Raw genomic sequence first — 11,899 nt, 5'->3', positions numbered from 1 at the left:
CTTCTGATAAGATCGATCGCACAGGTGTAAGTGACACCATTATTTGAAGCCAGTCCCTACACAGGCTTGCTCTGAAGACACGGATTAACCTTTTTTTTTTTTTTTTTTTTACGACAAGCACAAGTCAGAAAAGAATCCAGTTCATGTTTCAGAGCTTGGTTGTTATGGTGAGACAAATGACACCTTGGAATAGCAAATACAAGCAGTCAGAGGAAAACCTAAATGCAAAGAACAAATACAGCTGCAAGAATTGTGATGCTATTTTACTGCTGAGAGACACAATAATAATTTTAAAAGGTTAAACCCTAGTTTATAAATAATAAGCTCAAGTTTCAAACACATGTTGCCAAACTGCTGCTTGATGCTCCTTTCCTTCCCAGTAAGGTTACTCCATGTGTTCAAGAGCCCGAAGCAAAGGCTCCCCTTACCTGAACGCACTGAGGTTGTTACTGGTTGTAACTGGAGGCACTGGCAAGGCAGGTGAGGCTTCGCAGCTGCTTCAGTGGCACCTCAGTGACCACCCCTGAGCAGGGTGGAGCAGGGACAACAATCTGGGACCTGCTGCTCTAGGTTTATATCACAATTGCAAAAGAGCACCTTGAGACAAGCTAAGAGAATCTAAACTTAGGGATAAAGATAATAAAAAGTGAAATACAGGCGCTCACCCATAACAATACTTTCTGGCCAGGCAAAGATGGGTACCTATCCCGGCAGGTTTACTGCTGTCATTTCAGCCAAATCGTCCGAGATTGGTTTCGCAGTCTTGCCCCTGGAGCAAAGGTGACTTTGTTGGGTCACAGAGAGATGACAAGAACTAATGGTGGAATTTGAGACTTGTAGTTTAAGGACTAGAAAACAGCCTCAATGCTTAATGAGAAAAATGAATTGCCTACAGCAAAGGGCCCAGGGGGTAACGTTAGTGCTCTTCTACCCCTTGGAGACCGAGAGCTGCTTTCCCAGGGACAGCGGTGTAACGCCGATGGCCAGGACTGAAGTACAAAAGGGTCGGTCTCTCCCCGCAGCTTGCACAACCCCACTAAGACAGATCATGCCCAGCTCTGTGACCCCATATATTAAATACGCTGCCACAGCAAACGCCGTGGGTCCCTGCAAACACCACATCGTCGGAGAGTCGCAGGGGGGAAGAGGCAAGGGGATCAGCTGAATTGGGTGGCTCCGAAACTATGATGAATGCCTGGGTACCCATAGCAAATTATCAGAGGTTGCCCTAAGTTACAGGGTTTTAAACCTGCTTGATTAAAACGGGTCGTACAGTTCTACTACGTTGTTACAAGGCCTGCATCAGTGAGTAAGCAGAAGCTTCTTGTAAAAAGACTGCTGAAGAGAAATATGCCTAAGCTGAACAGGGCACATAAAGTACCCGGCAATCCTGCGATACTTCATTGGCATGAGGAGCCAGAGACTGACAAAGTAGGAGGAGACAATTTTCGGATGAGGACAGACTTCAGTGAGTTTGGGTGTTTATTTGTCATTAATGTTTGATATTTGATGTTCCTATGTTACAGCTTGGATGTTGCTCATTTATGGCATGCCCCTTAACCATACAGAGCCTGTATTTTATTTTCATTTTCAACATAAGTACTTGTGAGGAAACTCAAGGATTTACCCACGGCCATGTGTGCGTAACAATTTAACACAAAGGCAGTAAGCCAGAGTTGAGTTTAATTTCCGAGGCACAGCCTACGAAACTTTTCTGCTGAAGTTGTATCTAATACGACACAAGGACAGCTGACAAACACCTTCCTCGCGGGAGCCTGTGCACCCCTTAGATAAATTGCTGTCCCTCATAGATTAATCAAGTATTTGGAAGAAAGTCTTCCAACTTGCCTGGGAAACCAGGCGCTGTGCTAACTAGGAGATAGCTTTACAAACCGCAGGATTCGTTTTGGACTTGTAAAACACAAAACACTTTCGACTTACAATTTTTGGAGTAAACCAAACCAAAACAAAAGTGATTTCTCAACTTTTCCAGGTTTGGTTGCTACGCTCTCATGCATGCATACATGTGCACATACATATCTACATGTACACACATACATACCCACCCACCCACCAGTTTAAGCAACGTACTGATTTTCAGAAACTGTGACTATTCAGGTTCCCTCCATTATTTCACACACATCAAGCAGAAGAACTGACTGATTTATACAAAAACGACACCAAACCATTCTTCTTCTTTCTACATTGCAGTTCAGTGCAACAGTGACAATCAGTGCCATGGGCAAACTATCAAGGATCAATTCAAAGGATTTCTAGCCCAGCCACAGCGTGCATTACTATAGTCCCGGTTTTAGGATGCTCAGCTGATGTCTCTTCAGTCCCCTCTGAGGGAAACTCGCTTTGTAGCTGGTGATTTTATGACACAGATGTCTCCGAAGGAGATAAGGTTGCAGGATGACGATGACATCGAAGAACACAACTATGAATTCTGTTTTTTATCATACTCATTTCTCTGAAAATGTTCATTTCTTGAGGACACACAGACCATTACAACAAATGAATATAATTATATAAAAATAAAATACTGGGTAAGATGTTACACCTTTATTAGGAGCAGAGAAAGTTTATACCGAATTACCTGGGATACAGAACACAGGCAGGCACTTGAAACTTCACTCTATTGCTGCGGTCTCTCATTTTCAACACCACTATCTCCACCGTTGACCAAACCAGAAATGCAGCGTTGCTGTTTATTTGCTAAAGGCCCCAACTCGTAACGATAAGCAGCAGTTCATCCTCCAATACACTTCTCATTCTTTTAAGCACAGACTTGTTTTGTAATAGAGCTTATCTTGTTGTCCTACTTGCTGCCTGTTTGCGATCGCCAACCCTTGCTGTGCCAGCTACGGCAACTTTCACTTTGGAAAACTTAATTTCTATCCGATTTAACACGACGTTTTGATTTGCAAAGCGGGGAAGCTTTGCACGTAGCAAATGTAGCTCAGTTCTTGCTAGTCCAGCAGCAGCTCTGCGTCACAGTTTTGGCTTTCTCTGTCAAAAAATTATCCTTTGTCCTAGGGCATTATACGTGGGAAGGAAAAGAAGGAGAGGGACGGGGCAAACTGGGATAGTCTTTCTCTTCCACTCCCAAGGACAGCAAGACCAGGTACAGAGGATACTGAAGGCCCATTTTTCTGTGCTTTCTTACGCAAGTTTTGGGAAGGGGTGGTTACAGGAGAGAGAGAAGGGAAGACTGAATTTGAGGAAAGCTCCAGAGGGACTGCACCAGGAGATCTCTGAATATAACACAGATACCAGCCATGAAATCACAGTCCACTTATTACCGAGACTGCCAGAGTTTCTAAAGGGTGTCCGTTTGGAAGGAGGACATGTTAATTCAGTAACGGTGGGCGAGACCGGCTACGATAGCGACACAATGGGGTGGTTTTCTCTCGGGGCAGGGGGGGAATAAATGGTTTCACGGAGTATTTCATATCGTAGAGCATCTGTAGAGCTTTTGACTCTCAATATAACAAGGCCAACCCTCTGAAGCAAGTTAGACACCTGTGACACAGAAGTGCTAAGTCAGTCCAGAGGAAAGGGGCAGGGATGACAAGAAAGGAAAAATGTCTGTGTACGGAGAAGATGAAAGCCAACAACTGTCTGTAACAAGCATTTCTCTCAGACTGGGTTACAGCAAGAAATCTAAAAAGTCAAGACGTGGAAAAGAGAAGAACCCCAAAGCAGGAAAGCGGAGACGCTGCTGAGGATGTTAACAAAGTATGTTCCGAAAAGCAATGAAATGTGAAATGCTAGTCTTTTACTTTCTCGGCAAACAGTCTATGCTAGGGAACAACCGTGTGGAAGGAGCAGAGAGGCAACTTTGTGCAGTTGTGAGCATGCTGCTCGCCTGGCTGCGCAGCACCTCGTCCCCCCCGCACCAGTCGGGCTTCTCCGGCAGCGGCACGGGCAGGCGGGAGACCTACGGGATCAACGCAACGGAGTTTCTCCTGGAAATATTTCAGAGAGACAACCCACATACTGGGTCTAGTGCATGCCACACCCTTACAGTTTATCCCACAAACTATAAAAAAAAAAATCGACGTAAATGACTTGCATTAATCTGAAATGATGGAGAATCACTCACCTACATCTCCCAAACGAGGGGTCCCACTATGGGAACCCCAAACTCACCTTCCAGCGTCTCGCAGCATTTCAAAGTGCAATTTGATGGCAAACTGAATTGCTTCCTTTGGTTCAGATCTGTCTTGTCGCACACACAGTAGCATCATCCAATTTGTTCCTTGGTGAAATCATGAAACGCAGATACTTATGCTTTAAGATTTTCTGAAAAACTGACATTTTATCAGTCATAAATTAGAAAGACAGTTATACCTTTGCAAACGCAGAGTAACTACAGCCAGCAAAACCGGATCCATTCTGTAATTACGGACTGTAACCCCCAACATGCAGATCAAGATTATCTATTAAAATGCCAGGCATAAGTTATTCATTAACTAAAACCATTCTGTAATTTTATTGATATATTTTGTGGAGTTCACATATTTTTTGTACAGCAAACATAACACTGTAGGCCACAAGAAGCTGCAGCACTATTGTTTAATAGCAGCAAGGTATATTTTATAATCAGGGTATGTGGACAATAAATAGTCTGTTTCTTTGGATGTGAATGTTTAAAATGAAGTTCTGCTGCAGCTTCATAATGTGATTGCTATTTTACAGAGCTTATACACAAAAATATATATGCAATCTTTTTGTCTATATTTTATACAAATACAACAGTAGTTTGTGAATACATTTTAAAGTACATATACATGATAAGCAACTCAATTTCCCATATCACAGGATAGCAAATTTTAAATGCAAGAAACATATACAAATTCAGTCTGGAATGCAGGGTTTTCGATGTTCTTTTTTTTTTTTTTCTCTATTTTTGACTCAAAACTTTTATCATTAAAACATTTTAGCATACAAGTCCAAACAATTTTTCCACTAGCTAAAAATATAATTTCAGCAATCTGAGTCAGGTTTGGGTGTGTCATCATTCCCCAATATACTCTTCCCAGTTTTTGTCTAAATTCAAAGGCTTTTAGTAATATATAGTATGTTCTTCACTCCACACCATATAAAAAGCCCACAATTAATTTTAAACTAGCAGTCACCTATTTTTGTGAACGAGAGCTGGGCATGTCAGCGTTTAAATTTGCATGTCCAAAATTTTCCTTTTGCAAGTGCATATGAATACATTGTGGTGTTGCACAAAGTTCATTAATGACAAATTAAGTCACAGTATAAAAATATATCATACAACTATAGGTCTAGTATAGTCCTTTTTTCTATGGGTAAAAATACATCTGAATGAGACAGGGAGGTTTGTAGCACCATGAGAGGAGTTGTATCCCAAGTTACATTAGCAGCATGATCCAATATAACAATATTGCAGGAGTGTTTCTGAGGAGATAAACATTCACTCTGGTTCAACTGTACCACTGAAGCTTATACTGAAAAGTGTTTACATATGATTAGCAATAGTTCTGTGTCACTTCCAGGGCTAGATAACTGTTATCAAAAGACACTGCCTTCCAACAAAAGTAAGACACCCTTATTGCATAAAAAGCTTTGGGACTATCCAAACACATTTTGAACTACTGTGGCGTTATTTGTACGTTGAGCGCGATGCTAAGTAGGCTGTGGTTTTAACTGTACACTGGGAGGAGGCAGGACGGGCAGCTAAGCCTATACGGTTCACTACATACCAGATAAGTACATTTATTTCTGAGGCTTATCTATGGACCGAGAAGAATACAGGATGAGCTGCTAAACCAGTGTATGAGACAGACATAACGAAGGATGCAATCCTGCTCCCCTCGACCTTTACGGATGCAGGATCAGGCCCTAAGTTAACTTCAGACAGCAGCATAGCGATGATAGGATACGATAAAACAAAAATCTGTATCGAATACTGCATGTTAAACATTTTTGCCATAGTTTACCATCCAGAACTCCAGAGGACACAGTTTGCAATTGATGAGGACAAACTCCTGGTTTGTTTTTTTTTTGACTGGTATTCAAAATGGCAGTAGAAGACAGTGTAGTTTGAAACATGTAAACCTAGTAAAAACCATTGTAAAACCCTTAAGAAAGACACACTGGTTCTGTGCAATATAGCAAATTGATAAGAAAACACTGTAAAAATGTACCTGTTTAAAATTACAATGTCTACCATTTTGTACACAAAGCATTATACCAAAGGCCTACATATATGTAATCTAATGGCACTTGAAACAAATTATAATAAAAGGTTTTATAATAAAAAGCATAACCTGTAAGAAATTTTCTTAAAAGGTTTAGGTTTTCTTTTTGAAAGTGCTATATCTTGTAATATGTGTAACATAGAGGTTGACCAAGCTTTATTTTAAAAAATATTGGCCTATAATACAAGTTTAGCTCACTAGGCAAATGATCCTGAAAATATGTACTCTTAACATTCATTATTAGCTTAATAAAGCAATCAGCTCTGGCTCATGTTTCAGTCAGTATATGGTTTTTAAAAACCGCTACTGCCAAATTAACAATAAATCACTCTATTCCACAATTTACTACTAAATAAAGCACAAGCAACAAGTACACAAAAATATATATATTTAAAAAAAAAAAAAACCAACCTTACTAGAAGTTTAGAAGTTGCACAAAGAGTGGTGCATGATCAGCCAGCCCTCCCCCCTCCCACCGCGAATCAATCGGAAATCGAGAAAACAGGGTTTAAAAACTGACGGTTTAGTAGTGGCCAATATCGACTCTGCCTAAGTGATACTCAAAAGCACTCCGGTGACGGTAGTATTGCTCACAGTGTCAGTCTGCTTCCACGTTACCGCACATCCTAGTCCGGTGGCACACCCCCTCGGTGCAGCCACCCGCTGAAACCCTGACTGAATGAGGTTCAATATCTTGTCTGAGGTCCCTATTTCTCAAGTGAAATGTACGTCTAACTCCAAAGTGAAATGTCAATCCCTTTTCAGGAAGCTAAGGCACGAACAAAGTAGTAAGGATTCTGGCTACGTGCTAAGAAATGGGTGTTGGCAAAGTGTCTGTTGGGTTTTGTTTTCTTAACGAAGTCTAATCGGCAACGGAGATTGATAAACAATCGCTGCGGATTGGCAATTTGTGTGCCAGAGGCTGCCCGGGATGGGCAGCGCTGCCCGGCCACGCTGCGGGATGCCGAGCACTCGCAAGTTTCCTCTGCTGCAGGGAGAGTTGCAGATGCTCGGCTCCACGCGGGACGTAACCCACTGGAGGAATTAAGTCTGTTTATCTTCATCTCGGATTGACTGAAAGGATTGAGAATAAACCCGAGTTCTTCCTAGATGCGTTATGGTTGCTGATTTAAACTAGAGTTACATTCGGTTGCGTTCACCTTGTGCTCTGTTCATCTGTGTTTTTCTTTCCTTTAGAAAGATGAAGAGAAAAAAAAGCAATATTGAACAAATCATTCAACTAAAGATGTAAGTAAGCGAGCAATCTGTTTCACAGAAACCAGAGGAAGCAGTCATGAAGCAGAGCTAAAAGCCCACTTTGAGATAACGTGCTCCTAAACCCAAAATCTAGGAGTAGTTTGCAGAATTTCAAAAGGTATTTTCCTTATTAATACATCCTTATTTTAATGCCTTTGGAACACAAACACATTTATAAAAATGTTATCTTTCAGTAATAAAATTTAAATACACATATGTATAAAATAGTAAAACTACACCTGCATATTGCTCCTAGAATTAAAAAAAAAAAGTAGGAGCTACTGATAAAACATCCGGAGCATGAGCTCCTTAAAAGGGAGCAACTTTTGTTTCTGTGAAGTATATTTAGTTTAACCACTTAAAACCTTGTATGAATCCTCATTATTGTTTGAGAGATACTAATGTACTTGATTTCTATTTTTTAATTCCTTGTACCAAAATGACAAGGAAAAGAATGTTATTGTTGAATTACAGCAAATCTAGTTTGCTGTCATGCATCACAAGGATGGTTGTGGGTTTTGTTTTTTTTTTCCCTCTTTTGGTTATTAGGGGTTGGGGAATAGAATATATTGCATTAGGTAAAAGTGGTGTAAGCAATATGCTTTTACTTCACTCCTAAGAGTCCTGTCTTTAAATCTTGGCAATGGGCAAAAAGTCCCTAACCAAGTACCCAGGTGTAGAAAGTGTGATTAACATCTAACTTGTTGCTTAGGAGGACATAACACACCATGTAACACAACTGAAAAGATCATTCCAATAGAAAAAACCAAAAAAACCTGGTATTTGCAAATTTACATTCACTCTCTGACTGCACACTAGTTTTGAACTGAAAATAGATACACACGTTCTGGCTGGATGTGATCCACCCGTTTGGCGGTGGCAGCTGGGAGAAGACTGATGCCTACAAATGTGAACACGCTATTGGAAGATTCCTATGCAGTACTCTTTCTATGCTACTAAAGAGAAAAAAACAGCAAGTTAAGAAGTAAAACAAAAACTGCGACAAAATATTCTGCATTACTACATTACAACACTTTTATATTTCAAGATCAGCCATTAATTTCGCCTGTTTCCCTCTACCAGAGTCATGAAAGCACAACAACACAGTTCCAAATTCAACTTGAAACATTTGTCATTTAGGCAAGCAGAGATTCTCTGTTGAAATTCTGTTCAGCCATGATTTTAGAGAATTAAGCTAAATTTTTTTCTTCCGTTATCCATAACAGGCCACAAAAATTTAAGCCAGAAAATGGCAAAATTCTTAACACCTTTTATAATGACTTCAATACAAGTCAAAATGCTATATATATGTACATGTGTATATATGGACCTCTATATATACACACACGAGTTTTCAGAAAAATCTGAATTCTATATTTATTTAAAAAATTTAGATTTGTCATTATAGAACAGATCAGATGCGTCACCATTTGGGAAGAGGATTTGTTTGGAAACGGACTGGAGAATTTTTTTCCCCAAATATTCAGGAATCTTTGTGATACATATTTTAACTGAATTCTTAGCAAATAGTAAAATATATTAAAAGGTAAAAGTGGTAGTTCTACCACCGTCATCAATAAAACGGAATAGCTGGTATGGTTGAAAAAGTTCTAAAAAAGGGAAGAGTGTTGAGAGTTCGCTTGGGATGACTTTCTACTGAACATTTAAAATATGTCAATTGGCAGTGAAAATGAAAACAATACAATGAGACTGGTTTTTTTTTAAAAAAAAAAACAAAACAAAACCAAAGTAAACACAGCTGAGAATAAACACTTTCAAAACATTTTTAAAAAGTTAATTTAAATTTCTTACTGGCTTCATGAGATTGGTACTGTACAAAAGCAGAGAATTTATAATGTCTTATAGTAGGCACTAAGTTAAAAATGGTCACCTAAGGCATTTCTACAAATAGACAGTAACAAGCCAGCTTTGTACATCCTATTGGAAAGCTTGATGAAATCGCGGTAGGGTGGTGGTTGTGCTTAGACTGCTTGTGAAAGCTGCTGACAACGAGTGCAGAGACCCAAGACCTATACTATTGCTAGGATCTTGTGGATCCTGGGTTTGTGGTGGAAGTTGAGTCATAGAAGAATGTGCCTCCTCTTGCGTATAACTCATTCCGAGGTTTCCCACTGAAACAGAAGGATTATAGGGAGGGCCATTTACAGGTATGAAGTTGAACAGCTGAGAAAAGTCCAATGATGGGGTGTTTAGAGGTTCGCTAATAGGAACGGAGCCCTTGGAAAGGGAAACCTCCCCAGACCCATCATCTAGCGGCCCTACTTGTGGATCCAGCCCTAGTTTTGATGAAGATGCTTGAGAATCCTGGGATGAAGAAGGCATACCACTTTGCAACTCCATTAAGTAACTTTCGATTTCCCCTTTCAATGGCTGTTCTTTTTCAGGCATAGAAATTGCGTATGAGGTAGTACCGAGCGGATATTTCAACGATAGCTGGTGAGAAGGGTGGACAGACTCCATATCTATTGGACAAGGCATTCCCAATGGTAACGATGTGGCAACCATTTGGTGTGCAGACGCAGAACTCTGCATGGACTGAATCTGAGTGTTGTAGAGATTTAATTGCAAAGTGTTTGTAAATGGCTTTGATGTCAGTTCACTGGAAGGTAAAGACATCACTGGAAGCAGCTCGTCCTTAACAGGCACAGAAACATTGCAGGTAAAGGGATCGAGAAGGTCCATTGGCTCTGTTTTGACCTTCAAAAGTTCTTGGTTGTGACTTTTCTTCATGTGGCGCGTGAGGTGATCCTTCCGCCCAAATCTCTGTGCACAGTACTGACAGAGGAAGTCCTTTCTTCCAGTGTGCACTACCATGTGTCTACGGACATCCTTTCGGGTGTAGAACCGACGATCACAGTGTTCACACTGGTGTTTTTTCTCCTTCACTCCACCCGATGACTTGCCTGCGTGAGTTTTTAGGTGCTCCAGCAGCACTCCTGTGCTTTCAAAAGTTTGCAAACATACCTTACAGGTGAGGTCACCGCTTGTTGCAGCATGCAAAGCCAGGTGACGTTTGAACCCAAGCTTGGTGTTGTAGTTCTTTCCACATTCTTCACACTTAAAGGCCTCTTTGTTGGGATTGTGTGTATGTAGGTGATTCTTTAGGTGATCTTTTCGGTGAAACATTTTCTCACAATAATTACACTTGTGGGTTTTCTCAGGAGAATGAGTAGCCATATGCCTTTAAACACAGATATATTCTGTAAGTAATTATTTTGATCAAAAAACACACGTGCTCATTTTTTAATGGCAGCTAAATACTACGCTAAGGGCTGCTTTGCAACAGAACCTTTTAACTGAAAGCATGACACTACAAAGACAGTTCGACAAATTTAAATATAGCAAAACGCGAGCCATTTCTCTTAAATCGACACTTTAGTTTTGGTGGGTTTTAGCTACTGTAACAGGGGTATACGGGCAAGTATGAAAGTACTCGTGTAAAAGTCCATAGCCAAAAAATTTTCAGTCCATACTCTTTTTCTTGTGACAATTCCTTATACAAATGAAAATTCTACGCTCATTTAAAAAAAAAAAACAAACAAAACCAAAACAACAAACAAACAAACAGAAAACAAAAGCAGAAAACAAATTAAGAAACAAAATCAAAGACATTAGCTTGCAAACTTAGGTAATTTAGAATTCTAGAAACAATCCAATGGCTACTTTAATTAACACATCCTCTCTGCAATCAGCTGAAGGCGTACACAAATATATACTTTTACACGGCTTAACACGGCCAACATAAAATAGATAATATAATCTGAAAGATAAATAGAGTTTAATACCTTAGTAATTTGTACTTAGAAACAAAGGCCTTGGTGCAGTCTTGTTGTGTGCACTTGTAGGGCCTCTCTCCTGTGTGAGAGTATGAGTGAACCTTTAATTTCTCAACACTGTTAAAGGCCTTGTCACACAGTTGGCAAGGAAAGTTTTTTCTTGGTTTGGTTTCACCACGCTTACGTTTCCCTGAAGGGACTTTCTGGGTATCTCTTACTTCTGACAAATCACCAGGAATGACAGTGGCCATCGCAGCCTAAACCAGGCCTTCTTGTTGGACACTTGGGAATTGCCCAACTCCACTAAATGATTTAGCTTTAGATGGCTTCTCAAGTTTCATGTGGTCGTAAAAGAAAGCAAAAGGGGACTGGAAAAAAAAAATAAGAAACAACTAGTTTGTAACTAAACTTAGATTTTGAAGTTTACTTGCTATGTGATGCTTCTGAATAAAACTTAAAAATAAAATTAGGTTCAGCTGGTCTAATGTAATACCTGCAGGTTTCTTTACACTATTTGCTGCAACTCTTAAAATGCATTGCTCAGGATGAACAGATCCACATATGCCCTGAAATCACACCTCACAACCTTCCCCTCAAGCCCGGATGGAG

At 40.1% G+C, this 11,899-nt stretch overlaps 1 protein-coding gene across 1 annotated transcript; it reads right to left on the bottom strand.

Annotated features, from left to right (window-relative positions):
- Nucleotides 1-8,711: 8,711 nt before the first annotated feature.
- Nucleotides 8,712-11,661, bottom strand: PLAG1 (pleiomorphic adenoma gene 1). Its single transcript, XM_009709798.1, has 2 exons — nucleotides 11,300-11,661; nucleotides 8,712-10,695 (listed from the first exon to the last, which is right to left on the bottom strand). The coding sequence occupies exons 1-2, from the start codon at nucleotides 11,539-11,541 to the stop codon at nucleotides 9,432-9,434; spliced, it is 1,506 nt and encodes a 501-aa protein (XP_009708100.1). The 5' UTR covers nucleotides 11,542-11,661; the 3' UTR covers nucleotides 8,712-9,431.
- Nucleotides 11,662-11,899: the final 238 nt, after the last annotated feature.

This window comes from Cariama cristata, unplaced genomic scaffold (genome assembly GCF_000690535.1).
Source record: "Cariama cristata isolate BGI_N322 unplaced genomic scaffold, ASM69053v1 scaffold9101, whole genome shotgun sequence".
Classification (NCBI taxonomy): domain Eukaryota; kingdom Metazoa; phylum Chordata; class Aves; order Cariamiformes; family Cariamidae; genus Cariama; species Cariama cristata.
Note: the sequence above shows the minus strand (reverse complement) of the source record. Positions and strands in the feature narration are given on the sequence as shown.